A 16,333-nucleotide genomic window follows, 5' to 3' on the forward strand; every position below is an offset into this window, starting at 1 on the left:
TATCAACCTTTAATTATTTCAATTTCTTTCGTTTTGCTTGATTCGTTTCTATTATTACCCCTTTAACCATTTTGTTCTCAAATACACAAATTGTTTCAATTTACAACAGGGCAAACAAAACGTAGGAACTCCTCCACGACGTTAAACAGTTGCTCTTAAATAAAACCGGGACTTGGACTATTTTCCGAGACTGGAGCCTCTAAATTCCCTTCGATACGACACTGCACTCAGAGAGTCCCTTTCCTCGAGCCTATAGAGCGCAGACCTGCTAATAAAATATTTCACGATACTGCTAGAGTAACAGCCCTCGTTGTCGAACACGTTCCAAGAGGTTTCCACTCAGACTTGCAAACGCCTCGTTGGCAGACGGTAGCATCCGTTTCGAGGACACCGGAAACTATCGACGAAATTCTCATCCGTGATACCGAATTTTTGGCTAATATCGTTCAAACGTTCTTGACGTTTAAAACCAAGATAGAAATGGAAGACGATAAAAGTAGAAGATGAAAAAGAGGAATGAGATTTCTTCAAATCAGTCGCCTTGATCTTCCATTATATTTCACTGATCCCGTGGAATCACCGACATACCTTGACCGCATTGATTGACCGAAACCCAATAAAAATCCAATACGTCTCTGTCAATACTGACGAAAGACGATTGCCGTGGATTTTCTATTATTTGTTCGTCCACAATCTATACGCTTCCACGTGGATGAAAAATCTGTCTCGTGTCTCTTTTCCCCGGATGATGTATAACGGATACCTTACCTTTGACGTGTATTACTAATTTCGTTCAAACGAAGATTGAAGCCAAATTCAGAAGTGGGTCGCGATCTTATGTCGAATGAAAAGTATTATTTGCGAATAAGCCGAAATAGGCAAAGGTAATCGAACTTTAAATAACTGATATATATATATGTAGTATCGTGAGTGAGAGGCCTGGGAGTTGGCGGGTGAACCGCGTGAAGTGTCGCGAGAGCCGAGGCGTTAGGCGTTTGTTTTTCCATCGCGTAGTTTTGGAAAGGGTAGGCCTACGTGATCTTGCCCACGAGCGGTTGCCAAGCGACGGAAAAGAGGGGGAATCAACAGTCAGTTGTTGGCGTGTGGCGTGACCGAGAGAGTGTGGATTGCATTTTGTAAAAAGTCGAGTCGTTATCTAATTATTTAATTGTGCTGTTTTCTGTATGTTTGGTGTGAATAGTTCAGGTTGAACTACAATCGTCTTTTCTGTCAAATCAACATCTGTATCATCCATTCCTTGTAAATATATTATATCACGATATTACATTTTTTGGGGGCTCGTCCGGGATTGGACAAGACAGAAAACGAAACGGTTTAACAGAGCTATTCGCGCTAGTTGTGAGTTTACCGGTACGCGGTGCGGTAAAAGACGATATCGTTGACCATTTAAGTTGGTGTAGTGTGAAAAAATGGCTAACGTCGGGGACGAACGATTGTCGGGTGAAGAAGGTTCGACGCTGGAGGAGCTGAGAAGTAAGCTCGCGCGAATGAACCTCCCTATATCGGGCGCGAGGTCAGTGCTGATTGCGAGGCTGAATCGGGCGTGTAGGGCTGGACAATCGTATCCTAAGGGAGCGACGGGCGGTGAAGAGCCAACCGGTCAACGAGATTTAGAAAATGTACAGAGAGCTGAGCGTGATTGTAACGAAGACGAAAATGTTGAGAAAATGAATACGAAGGAGTTGAAAGAGCGCCTTGCTAGTTTGGGTTTAAAAACGACGGGAAGAAAAGCAGAATTACGCGCACGACTACAAGCGGCCATGGACGGTAACGATGTTTCGTCGGAAGAAGAAAGCGACGACGAAAGTGAGGACGAAGATGACAAAAAATACGCAAGAAGACACAAGAGAGGTACGCGAAGGGTGTATCAGGACCGTGATGAATATTGTCGAAGGGCATGTGTTGGTTCGACACTGAGTTTCAGAGACGTCGAAGATGCATTAGAGTCGTTTAGTGGCAACAAAGGTGAAAATGTCGAACGATGGTTCGAGTCGTTCGAGGAAGTCGCTGATACGTGCATGTGGTCGGATGGACAGAAGACAGTCTACGCGAGGAAGCTGCTGAAGGGATCAGCGAAAATATTCGCGAGCTTCGAGTGTCACGCCAGGACTTGGCATGAGTTGAAGAGGGGGCTAGTGAAAGAATTTTCGAGGAAAGTTAACAGTAGGCAGGTACATCAGAAACTTGAAGAAACAAAAAAGGAGAGTGATGAAGCATGTTTGGCTTACATGTACCGCATGCTCGAAATAGCCAGCCATGTGGACATAGAGGAGGAAGCAAAGGTGGAATACATAGTGGATGGAATAATAGACGACGAGAGAAATAAGGCTATATTATACGGCGCTACGTCAATCAAAGAATTGAGGAAGAGGTTAGTGATGTACGAAGAGCAGAAGAGTCGCAGAGTAAAGTCGATCGTGAAGCCGGCTAAAACCGAGAAGAAAGAGAAGCTCAGTCAATCTGCAGATGTAATGAAGAAAAGAAGATGCTTCATTTGTGGTAGTGAGGATCATCTAAGTGTTAAGTGTCCGGAGAGAGGAAAAGGTGTTAAGTGTTTCGAGTGCGGCGGATTTGGACATGTTGCAGCGAGGTGTACGGCGCGACCGAAAGAGACCTGCGTAGTGTCAAGATCCGAGAAGAGGAAGTATATGAAGGAAGTGATGATAGATGATTGTAGGTTTGTGGCATTAGTGGATACGGGTAGTGATCTCACATTCATTCGATCAGACGAGTATGCGAGGTTAGGGTCACCACCGCTAGGTAAATGTAAACTTAAGTTCGACGGTCTTAGTTCTGCTGGCAATGAGACCTGGGGTGAATTCACCAAGGTAATGTTGGTTGATGGGTATAAACTGCCAATCACTTTACACGTTGTTTCGAACAAAATATTGACGAAGCACGGCATGTTGTTGGGCACTGATTTTCTGGATCAGGTAGAATTACGGGTTAAGCGAGGCGAAGTGACTTTCTTGCGGCTTGACGAACAGACTAACAAAGACGTACCGGATATATTTAGAATCAACGCGATAGAACAGACTGACGAAATAGACCTAACACACGTGCAGGAACCGCATTATCGGGAAGCAATTCGCGATATCATTAAGGGGTATAAGCCGGAGAAAAAGCGGGACGTTGGGATAACGGCAAAAATCGTGTTAAAGAGTGACAAACCTGTGGTTCGAAGGCCGCGAAGATTGGCACCTTCGGAGAAAAAAGAGGTGGACGAGTTGATGGAATTATGGGTAAACGAAGGCATAATAAAACCGTCAAACTCAGAATATGCAAGTCCCATAGTTGTAGTTAGGAAGAAAGATGGCTCTATCAGAGTCTGCGTTGATTTTCGCGAGCTCAACGAACTTATTGAGTGTCCACATTTCCCATTGCCTCTAATTGATGATATTCTAGATGCATTGCAGGGCACTCAGTTCTTTACAACGCTAGATTTAAAGAATGGGTTCTTTCACGTGTGCTTAGATAAAGACAGCCGAAAATATACATCTTTTGTTACGCCATCGGGGCAATATGAATTTTTGAAGTTGCCGTTTGGTTTAAAGATTTCACCCATTGTGTTTCAGAAGTATATCTCGATGATTTTTAAGGAACTAGCAGGTAAGGGTATTGTTATCGTGTATATGGATGACATTATTATTCTTGCAAAGAATTTAGAGGAGGCATGGGAACGTTTGCAAATGGTCATAGAGTTAGCTGAGCAGTATGGGCTAATTATAAATTGGGGAAAGTGTCGTTTTCTGCAGCAGGAAATTGAATATTTGGGGTACATAGTTTCAAAAGATACCATAAGGCCGTCTACACATAAAACTAGGGCAGTAGTGAACTTTCCCAAGCCAACATCTGTCAAAAAGGTTCAGAGTTTCTTGGGACTTACGGGGTACTTTCGAAAATTTATTAGGGGATACGCAAAGATTGCTAAGCCTTTGACGGATTTGTTGAAAAAGGAGGTAAAATTTCAGTTCGGCGATCGAGAAGTAGAGGCCTTTGAAATCTTGAAAACAACGCTTGTCAACGAACCAGTGTTAAAGTTGTATAGAATGGGCGCGGAGACTGAGTTGCATACAGACGCATCCGCAGAGGGTTACGGAGCAATTTTAATGCAACTAGATCTGGACGATGGAAAATTTCATCCGGTCTACTTTGCCAGCGGAAAAACAACTCCCGCCGAAGCAAAGTACACCAGTTACGAACTGGAAGTACTAGCAATTGTAAAAGCGTTGAACAAGTTTAGAATATATCTTTTAGGTATGCCGTTTACTATCGTCACGGATTGCCAAGCGTTTGCTATGACAATGAAAAAGAAAGATTTGTGTGTGCGTGTAGCCAGATGGGCCTTGTTACTAGACGAGTTTAAGTATCAGGTGTGTCATAGGCCAGGTAAAAGCATGCAGCATGTGGATGCTCTGAGTAGAAACCCCCTGCCGAGCACTATGTATGTAACAGAAAGTGAAGACGGGCTGATTGCACGGTTGAGAAGTGCACAGAACAAGGACGTTGAAGTTCGTAGGATTTTAGACGCCGCAACGTGCAATCAGGTCGATGGGTATGTAATAAGGAACAATATTTTGTATAAAGAGTGTAAGGATGATGTGTTAATAGTAGTACCGAAGGCTATGCAAATTCAGGTAGTCAGGCAGGCGCACGAGCGTGGGCATTTTGGGGTCACCAAAACAGAAGCTATAGTCAAGAAGGACTTTTGGTTTAAGGGGCTGCGTGAAAAGGTCGAGTATGTGGTATCTAATTGTCTCGATTGTATCCTAGCTGAACGAAAGTCGGGCAAGCAAGAGGGATATCTAAATCCGTTAGACAAAGGTGACACACCGTTAGACACTTACCATATTGACCATGTGGGCCCTATGACAACTACAAAGAAAAGATACGCACACATCTTTGTAGTAGTGGATGCGTTCACGAAGTTTACGTGGCTTTATCCTACTAGATCTACTGATACCGCGGATGTTATCGATCGACTGAAGAAGCAAGCGGCTATTTTTGGGAACCCACGACGAATTATCTCTGATCGGGGAACAGCGTTCACATCCAACGCGTTCCAAGAGTATTGCGAAGAAGAAAATATAAAGCATTTATTAGTCACGACGGGGGTGCCGAGGGGGAACGGGCAGGTAGAGAGGGTAAACAGGACACTCATACCTTTACTAACTAAACTGACTGCTCCCAAACCCGATGATTGGTATAAGCATGTCGACCAAGTACAGAAATACCTGAATTCTACATTAAACAGAAGCACGGGAAAAACTCCCTTCCAGCTACTTGTCGGGGTCGAGATGCAAACTAAGGAAGATCCACAGATCCGAAAATTGGTTGAAGAAGAATGGGTGGTGGAATTCGAAGAGCAACGTCGTGAACTGCGTGAGGACGCGAAAAAGAAAATTGCTGCTACTCAAGAGGAAAATCGGAGGCACTACAACAAAAGAAGAAAAGGTGCGAAACAGTACCTAAGTGGAGAGTTGGTGGCCATAAAGAGAACGCAGTTTGGCCCAGGATTAAAACTGGGAGGAAAATTTTTGGGTCCGTACCGGATAGTGCGAGCAATGCGGAATGATCGCTACATTGTGGAAAAGGTAGGAGAGCATGAGGGGCCAAGACGGTCATCAACTACTGCTGATTTTATGAAACCTTGGGTCATAAACGCCGAAAGTGACGCATCAGATGACAGCGAGATAGAAGGCAACATCTGAGGGCAGATGTTATTGCAGGATGGCCGAGTGTAGTATCGTGAGTGAGAGGCCTGGGAGTTGGCGGGTGAACCGCGTGAAGTGTCGCGAGAGCCGAGGCGTTAGGCGTTTGTTTTTCCATCGCGTAGTTTTGGAAAGGGTAGGCCTACGTGATCTTGCCCACGAGCGGTTGCCAAGCGACGGAAAAGAGGGGGAATCAACAGTCAGTTGTTGGCGTGTGGCGTGACCGAGAGAGTGTGGATTGCATTTTGTAAAAAGTCGAGTCGTTATCTAATTATTTAATTGTGCTGTTTTCTGTATGTTTGGTGTGAATAGTTCAGGTTGAACTACAATCGTCTTTTCTGTCAAATCAACATCTGTATCATCCATTCCTTGTAAATATATTATATCACGATATTACATATATAATAACATTAACAATAGAACGCGTAATAATACAGGTACCAAAATTAGTTGAAACAGCGAGAAAGATATATATACCAGAAAAGCATTCAATTTTACTATTTAGGAGATTCGTGTTATAACGTAGAATATGTTGTGGATTCTTCGTAACTTTCAGGACCAAACAAGATAAACATGAAACTTTCGATGAGATACTAATGGTTTTCCAAATTGACCTCATTTTCTCTAAGTGTCCAAATATTAGGTTATCCGAAAAGTATCTTTCTTTTACGGACACGTCTTTTACGACGCATCTTTATACAAACATGAAACTTAATCTGTCGAACGTTGTGATTTCTATTTTGCTAGAACAAAGTGGATTATACGTAATTCGATAAAATAATATAAAACGGAAAATGTTGTGCATCCATTATTTTCTTACAAAACGAAAGAAACTTTTCGGACGACCTAATGTCTATAGGATGTTCATCCTGTACAATTTTTGCACGTTCAAATTTTTCATAAATGCATAAACATTCCCAGTTACGCTATATAACGCTATATTATCAACGTGACAAAATGTTCACCATTCCACTAACAGATTAAGCTATTTACGATGTACATCATTTTTATTAAATAAGAAATTCCGCTCTCTGAACGTTTAATCGTTATATCTCAATAAATAACCTATCGGTTATGAAACGTCTTATGGACGTTTCCGTTTACGGGATCGTCTGTTGTAACGCGATCATGTAATAAAACCGATATTAGAAAAGGAAAATGAGCTCGTTAACAGTGGCGTGCACTTAATTCCCAGAGTAGAACGACACGACCGATCAATTTCATCTTGACGATTCTTACGCAACCACCGTTGACCCGAGCGAACCGTGTCGGCGATAAGAACGACAAATCTGTCCGTGTTATAATACAACGTCCTGAAATTGACAAAGCGGTACGATTACTCGTTACTACGTTATAACGCTTGTATGTACAATAAGATTATAGCTAAGGATAATTTGTAATTAGTAGCCTGTGCATGTCTCTGCATTTATGAGAAATTTAGAGGTGTAAAAATTTACAGAATGAACATAATACGAAGAAATGTATCAGATATGCAAAGTGAAGCATACGTTCTAATATTTCGTAGGTGAAACGAATCGTTAGTTAACTTTCATTTTTTATCGCTGGTAAAAATATGAATATGCATAAACATCGGCAGTCTAGTGATTAGTTAACAAGATTTATAACCACAAGAGCCATTAGTTTGAGGAGTAAATATATTTCGACTGTACGTGTTTGCAGTACCTGAGATCAACTACATATTGTAAAAATAAACGCGAACGATTTTTGGCAATAAACGCGTTTAAACAAGTATATAAATATATAATGTCCTGAATGGTAATGTAATTTCACCGATAACGATATGATCTGTTATGCGGCGAATTCCCACGAAATTCAACGAACACCCAGCACGCGGTACACTCGCCTGCATCAGCGCATATTTCGTATTAATTATACACGGTCCTATCGTGATTAAACCGTAACCTAATGAAATATACCGCTTAATTATTCACTACTTAAACTGGTTGTAATTAATACAGCAGACAATGTATCTCGTCTAGTGGCGAGCCCCGTGGAAATTTAGTATTTAGTGACTGAGCGGATTGATCAGTTAGAATTAGTAAAATAACGGATTAGAGCTCAGGGAAAATTTATCGATTGACCACAATCGCTTCTCCCATGACTAAAATATGTAAAGTACCTGTAATAAAAACGTATATCCGAGATTTACATTTTTCTTAATTCACTATCCATGCAATAATAAGGACAAATTTTTCTTAACTTAATAATGTCCACTTAATAATAAAATTTCATCGAGAAGCTTGTTCCACGCTTTATATCAGGTTGTCCCAAAAGTTTCGTTCTTTTTACACGGAATTAGTAGGTGCACAACATGTTTTGTTTTATATTATGTTATTGAATCGTGTATCTATTTTGTAATAATAGAACAAAGTGGATCATATACAATTCGATAAAATAATATAAAAAGAAAAATGCTGTGCATCTATCGTTTCCTCATAAAACGAAAGGAACTTTTCGGACAACCTAATACGATTTCCACGTGGAACGTAATCTTCTGCGAACCTTTCCAACGTTAATTTACCAAAAGAGACACTTGCGTAGAAACGATAGGTTTCAGAACCTTGCTCATTTTCCATATAACCCTAGTAAATTCTTGAAAAGTTCCTTTTATTTTCTGTAGCAGCAACATCGACGACAGATGGAATCAAATTCCTTTTCTTTGTACGCAACTTCCTCCTTTTCGTTTTTGCCCTTCGGCGTTCCTCGTGCCGGGAGAAAACGATTTTCTTTCTGAATCCAAGAAATCTGAAACCTCTTTTTACCTTCCGAACAATACTAGGGCAAACTATTTTCATTCGCGGCTTTCATCCTCCCGGAAAACTGAAATACGAGTTAATGTTATATGGTAACCAGACAGAAATAACGGAAAAGTTAATCATTCCATTGTTGTACTGCAGGGAAAAGAAACGGAGGTAAAAAGGGAACGGTTCAAATTAATCTGTGCTTAAACGCGTTCAATGGCGCGCGACTGGCCGTTTAAATTGTTCAACATTTTTATCGCAGCGTGAGAAGAGAGTATCGTTGCGATAGGATTGTTCTCTGGCTCGTGGTCAAATTTACGAGGAATCGCTATTATCCTGGTTGGAGATTAAAATGGAATTGTAAATTTATGAAAGACCTCAGGCGTTACAGTTAGGTAGTCTACTGAACAATATATACCGACCTATTCCTTCTTTGGTATATAATCTTAAAACTAGCTATTAGACCAAAGAACATATTCTTTATTTAATCTTAGATTACCGTTGAAAAATAAAAACTGAAGAACTGTTCGTGATATTGTATTTCTTTTTCTCATAATATTTAGATTATATACATATATTTACGCAAGAACAATTAATAAAACAACGATTAAGTTTGTTATTCCAATGTAGCTACATACTTTTAGGAGGATCCCGGATGAGATCCAAGAGATTCGATTCAGTTATTGAATATCAATATTCCAATGAAGATCCTTTTCTTGATTCTGACATGACACAATCTTGTCGTTCTACAATAGCGATTGTGTAAAGCCTCGTTCATATTAATCGACTTGCGTGAATTCAAGCTCTGTACAAGTCAAGTAATTTGAATGAAACTGTTTGAATTTAGGTGAACTTAGTTCAAATATTAACCTGAAATCGTGCCAAAGAAGATGATGCTTATTGGAGTATCATTGTTAATAAGTAAAACCTCGATTTAGCTTGGAAGAAAGGATATTTCTAATCGAGTAAAACAACAAGTTCTCGTTAGTAAAGTTATTTTCGAGCTATTAATTCAATTAAACCGACTCGATACAAATAATTTCAGGTTTAACGAGAACAAACAGTAGGAATTTTAAAGCACATAAACGATAGATCTAAACTAGTGAAGATGTTGAGTAATCTGAACGAGACAATATTTTCTTGTAATAACTAAAACAAATATTAGATATTCTATATTTTTCTACGACTATTAAAAGTGAAGGTTTATTTCGAAATTTCGGTATCGTTATGTCTCGTTCAGATTAGTCAACTTCTTCACCAATTTAGATCTATCGTTTATGTACTTTAAAATTCCTACTATTTGTTCTCATTAAACCTGAAATTATTTATATCAAGTCAGTACATCTCGTAATACCTCTCGCAATGTATAACAATATCGAGAACATTATTGTAGTATCGTAAATCTCGTCGAAATATAATGATCTTCTTGAATTGGTTAATCGCGAGTACTAATCGCGATACTTATTCCATGTCTACCTGCACCTAATTAGCTTTCCCTTTCCGTAGAAGATAATCGTATCGAATGTTCATTGAATCGCGTCGAATATATTGAGAAACGTTGAAAAATTGAAACGAAGCGACTATGAAGAGGTTCGACAAATATTCCGGTCTCGCTCTGCTATGCCGCCAACGTAAACGTCGTGTTGCGCAAATATTTTTCACAAAGGAGACGAGTGAACCCGTGTTGGCCGGCGAAGAAGTTAATTAACCATAAAACGCATAAACCGCAGTTAACCCACCCGCGTTGCAAAGCCCTCGAACATTGTAACTTCTCATTACACGTTCTTCCGCAACAAAGAACCACAGACAACAGTCTGACTGGGAGAAACCATGAAAAATTCGCGTGGTAAATGAACGAGGAGTCTGCGTCGTTTCCAGAACGATTACGAAACCCTTTCAATTTTCGTTCTGGAAATTTAAAATATAGCATAAACGTGAAAAAGCAAAGAAAATTTTTCATGATATAAAATATATTCACACTTGAGTCGGAATAAACCATCTCCACTTTGCCATTCTTTTCGAAATTCAGTATATACCTTCTTTTATATCAGAATAATAGGACTCTATTTGCATTATCTTGTCAAATTTTAAAACTGATTTCTCATAAAGAATAAAAAATAATGTGACTCTTCGCGTTCCTTCTTTTGCACTCTTTGTCCACAAATCATCAAATAGAATATATCTATGTATTTTATTGTGACACAGGTTTGGTATATCATACAGAGTGGTTGGTAACTGGTGGTACAAGCGGAAAGGGGGTGATTCTACGCGAAAAAAGAAGTCGAAAATATAGAATAAAAATTTTTCGTTTGAGGCTTTGTTTTCGAGAAAATCGACTTTGAATTTTTGCTCGGTACGCGTGCGGTACGTTATAACGGATCTCACTGTAGATCGTTGTCTCGATGGAAAAATTAAAAAAAAAAAAAATTTTATTCTATATTTTCGACTTCTTTTTTCGCGTAGAATCACCCCCTTTCCGCTTGTACCACCAGTTACCAACCACCCTGTATATTCATTGTGAATGGGATATAAAAAGTAAATAATTATTTTAGTAATTAGGAACTTGTAAAAAAGCTCAGGCGAAGTACAAGCCATCTAGGGTTAAAAGTCTTGATCGAGTTATGATAAAACAGATTTAATGAATGAGCAGGAACCACGGTAATAACCCTAATAGCTTCCTTTCCTTGCTTCCTTCCTTACTTCATCCCTGGTTTTTTTTCTTTCTCCTTCCATTTCCTCGCCCTTCTTCTACTTTCTCTCCGTTATAAGTTAAATTTTCATTTTTCTAATCGCTTCGACGAATTTAAATTTTGAAATATTTTTCCATATAATGAGCTCAGTATCACCGAAGATTGTTACTGCGCAGAAAAAATTATCTACGTGCATCGAAACCTTTTCCACCGAACATTATCGAGTGAACTCCATTCTTCGCCAATAAAAGCCCTCCATAAAACATGGGATCAGGATCGAAGGTATATGCATATTCGGGGCTAACTTTCGATTTATCTAACGCGAAAACGTTCGCAAAGAAGAAAGGAAAAAAATGAGCGAACGAGCGTCGCTGTTGATCCAGCCGGGTCAACTGCGATGGCTAGTGCTCGATTTAATGGTTGACGTTTTATTGGATTTCCGTGCAATTGCATTTTTTAGTCTGATTTCGTTACTAACGATCCCCTTTTGTATCGATTCGTCCGTTGGTCTCGTTCGTTTACCTCCGAGAATCGATGGGACCCACGGATAATTTGAGGAGAGTTAGCATTAAACTGCAACTTCTCGCCGTGAAACCGTTGCAATTTCGTCCTTTTTATGTTCGCCCTTGTTTCTCGTTGACAAGCCTTTATCGTGAATTGCTGAACGATAGAATTGATGCAATCAATTTCAGCTCCCGATACTTTTTACTTTATCTACCGCCAAATGACACGAAAGATGATCGATATAAATTTACGTGCTTTCGTATTGACAATTTTTATTAGTCGTTTTTGATACACGAATATTAAATGAAACAAATATACGTTTGACTTTTGGTGTTTCGTAGGTTTCCGAATTGTTCTGATAAAAAATGTAATTACTGGAATTAGGCGAATTCACGTATACTTGATAAATTTTCAAATTCGGTTTTCTAGAAAATGGACCTTCCAACGCAATTTTGTTATATCCGATTTGTCACTCGTTTTGTATCGCCCCCAGAATCTTTCTAATTTCACTTGTATCAGAAATTTAGACTCGCGGTGTATTTTATTCGTGCGCGAGTTCCCATATTAGATATCGAATATCCATTAAAACGATTGTTTATCGTGACCTTGGAGAAAAGTAATTTCTATCCGATAGAACGAAGATGATAAGAAACTTCAGACACAGCGAACGTCGTAAGAACGTCGACGAAGAAACAATCTTACCTCCAGGAATTACGTTTCCGGCTCCTTTCTCCCCGTATCCGAGTTCCGGCGGTATGGTCAACTTCCTCTTTTCGCCCACGCACATATCCACCAATCCTTGGTCCCAGCCTTTAATAACTTGGCCAACTCCCAGCTGGAATGTGAACGGCTGATCTCTGTCCAAACTGTAACAGACAATAAACGAAATACGTTTTAAATATTGTTTCGCTAAAAGTTCACGACAGAATGTGAACGATTCTTTTTATCGAAGGTCATAATCGAACACGTTGGCTTTTCAGCTCGTTTATCTTTGTTTCGTAACTATTATTAACGTAAAACTTATTAACGACATTTCCTTAAAAGCCATATTCATTAACTCCACCTGTCGTAAATTTTTCACTCCTATCTTTTCATTATGTGGTAGCGTTTAGATTCGTAAAAGTAAGTAACTGGCTTAATTCCATGTTTATTCTCTCTTCTAGAAAAATTAAAAATCTTTTTTATTATTCTCAATTCTTTAAAAAAAAAAAACAAATATTGATACCCATAACGATCCTGTCTGATTGTGGTTAAAGATAATGATCGTTATTTCAGATTAAATTCACTGGAGATTCGATATAGATTTTCATAGTAACATAATATGCTGAATTTACGCTGAATTTCAAGGTCTTCGATACCGGGAGGCAGGTGTACGCCTGTCTACCATCGATATTTCCCGTGAAAGAGATCGCGTCGTGGAAGTGCAATCCGATGCAGTCTCGTAAAATCGGGTTCACGTATGCCAGCCGATCGTTTCACGCGTTCCGGCAACGAAAATTGACAAGTTCATCGGCTGACTGACGCAGGAAGGCGGAAAAAGCGGAATAGAAAAGCGGAGACCGTGAGAGGGAGAGAGAAATTCGTCGAAACGAACACGAGAACTCAACGCAACGATTGTGTGGAAAACGAGGTAACGATGCTGTAACGTGCGGAGAAACGAAAGCTATTAATATTAAAATGTGTTATTAGCGAAAAAGGAAAAGAGCAACTTATTTCACGATAATTAATTTTCACTACATGGCTGTTTACGTACAGCGATAAAATTGGAAGTTAAGAGCCTACTTTTAAATTTAAAATTATTTACGAAATAAATCCGAATGAACGTGAAATATCGTTCGAATATGCGAACAACGTGTGCGATGATTAATTCCAATATCCATAGATGGTACTATATTTACGTAAAAAATGTCTTTGAATTAATTTCTACGTGAAATATGGCAAAGAAAAATGTACAAAGAATCGAAAAATTGATCGAATATTGATACAACAAGGTTGAAATAAAAAATTTTAAAGAAGAAAGAGAAATGCGTAGGTTGACGGAGCTCGGTATAAAAAATCGATGGAACATAAGGGAGGAACACGTCCTCGGACTCGTTTGAGGCGTCTCGACGTGCGTCTCTGCCACTGACTCGAAGGGTTGCAACGACGTCGCGCGCACACGCGAATGCGGATGAAGTTCTATGTGCAACGAGTAACTATGTTGTGTGACGAGAAGAATTTCAAGCAGAGAACTACGTTGATATGCAGATATGTCGCTACGAGCTGAATGTCTACACACGCGTGTATAATGTTAGAAATACTTCAGCAACGTTTCTTCCGCTTTATTTTCTCTTCCTCTTTATGTTCTTGTTGTTTATGAAGTTTTAACCAAGAAGAAGACAGGCTTTTAGGAAATTACAGGACATTACAAAAAGAAACAAACATTTTCAAACTACTAATAATTTTGAAAACTTTACTTTTTCTAATTACGTCACTTTTTCAATAAATTAACGATATTATAAATATGACTCTATCGTTGATATCAGAATAACCGAAGGCGTAAAAATAACAAGATGGGTCCATATAAAGAACAGAAATAATAATTAACTTTAGTGAAAGTATGAAGAAATGGACATTTTTATACAAATTTTTCTTTCTATCTATAAATCGAATTATCATACACTTGGGATTTCTATGAGTAGATAAATTACTTGAATAAACGAGGATTAATGATTGTATCGGTCTATGTTCCAGCGATCTGACGACATTTAAATTTCGTTCAACAAATTTAAAATGAAACTCTATCCTCATTACGAGCATTCAATCTCCATCGATCAATCAAATCATCGTTATTATCACATTTACCTTGGCTTTCCAATGAAAAGTTACGATCATCCTAACGATAACTATCGTTCCTGCAGTAACTTCAGCTACATCGAGCCGGAACGTTGTTCGACTATCGACACGACTCCCATAAACTCTCTTCGAACTCAAATAAAACTAATCGCGTCAAGTGTCAGCTGTTTGCTTCTTTTTCGATTTTCGTTTGCTTCTAGCTTTACATTACAGTTTTCCATTAAACGAAAATCCAAGTAAAGATCGAGGATTTCGATTTGAAATTAATGGCGCGACATTTCGAACGATATTGATTCTCTTCTTCGCTGAATCCTGTCAGGGAATGAATTTTCTGATCTACAAGATTTACAAGATCACAGCGTTTCCGGTTTCCCTGATTCATCCTGGTTCATGTTGGAAGATCGAAGCTCGAGAAATTTTTATTTTCAGGTAACGAAAACTCGTCACAAGGCCTGTATTTTATCGAGAAACGTGAGATAACTAAGTCGCAAAAGATATAGAACCGTTGACCTTGTTAGCTGGAAGGTTCTCGAAAGAAATTAAGTTGAGTGAAATTTTTGAGTATAAAGCGATCCAAGTACGCCACTAGTAATCGAGAACGGTCGATTTTGAACTTTTTAAATGTGTTTTATTATACCTTTTTTTTTATAACACACAGTCGTCAATCTTGTGAAAATTGCAGTCCAAATGCAACAAAAAATGAAATTAATTTTTTTTACAGGATTACTCAATGCAAGATAATTATGACAGTTTAATTATATAACGATAATAATTGTATAGCCTCGGTATTCCAAAATCTCTAAGGAAATTTTAAGATATAAAACCACGTACATCGATTCTAACGTAGCAGATAAACAGCAAAACATGATTGATTATTGGAGAATCGAGGTATCATCGAAAAGAAAATATCGAACACGTCGCTGGGTAAGAATAGATAGCACGCGTTTATTCCTGGTAAAAAATAGGTGACACGAAAAGAATGTCTCGATGAAAGGATCTTCGAGATCGTTGGTCTTATGCGTCGAAAGTTCCTTTTAGCGACGAGGAAAATAGAGTTTCTGAGAGGAGATCCAAGACAATTTCGTTCAAATATTAATAGGTTATTTGATGTGACAAGTTGGACCAACAAATTGTTAGTTTTTTCTTCCTTTGTATTTACAATTTATTTATGAACAAGTATGAATTTAGCAAAATTTCAAACATACCTCATTGATCAATTTGTACAGATAAAATATACTCCGAAATAATTAAGTAAAAATGAAAAATTGAAAAGATATTCAAGCATTAAATTAAAATATTCAATATGTTATCGTCCTCTTTTGTAGAACGAAATAATCTTTATGTCGATACTTCTAGGCAGAAAATAAAATCCAAGATCGTATTATGATTACATATTTGTCAACTTAAAAGCTAAAAGTTTATATGCTCGAAAACGATTATATTCTGCCTCTCTTATCGTTATTTGCATAGTACTATCGTTGTTAATTAGCGAGCCCAGCTCCCACTGGAAACTATTAATAATTCAAAGAGCAAATATCAACAGTAATGAGCATTTACAGTTTACACGAAGTTCTATTACGACATGACTCGTACAAAATTTGAATTGGTCAATATTTATGGAAATCATAAATTCATGTAAACTATATTTTAATCGAAGCTTTTATTTCTATGAATTTTATTCGAATTCAAAATAATTCTTTTTCAAAAACTCTCCTGTAAAACCTGAATCCCACATCCGAACTTCATCTCTTTACTTAAAAAATTAATGGTTATTTACCGCGTCGACATTAAATAAATAATCGTAAATTGC

The 16,333-nt window shown here is 38.4% G+C and overlaps 1 protein-coding gene across 2 annotated transcripts in view; it reads right to left on the minus strand.

Annotated features, from left to right (window-relative positions):
- The window catches only part of Fkbp14 (peptidyl-prolyl cis-trans isomerase Fkb14), a 121,032-nt gene that overhangs the window by 4,457 nt on the left and 100,242 nt on the right, over positions 1-16,333 (minus strand). For both annotated transcript variants that reach the window (XM_069128884.1, XM_069128890.1), the window contains exon 2: positions 12,391-12,554. In XM_069128884.1, coding sequence (XP_068984985.1) covers positions 12,391-12,554 — 164 coding nt within the window. The remainder of the gene's footprint in view (positions 1-12,390; positions 12,555-16,333) is intronic.

This window comes from Bombus flavifrons, chromosome 2 (genome assembly GCF_040668555.2).
Source record: "Bombus flavifrons isolate JBK064 chromosome 2, iyBomFlav1_principal, whole genome shotgun sequence".
NCBI classification, from domain to species: domain Eukaryota; kingdom Metazoa; phylum Arthropoda; class Insecta; order Hymenoptera; family Apidae; genus Bombus; species Bombus flavifrons.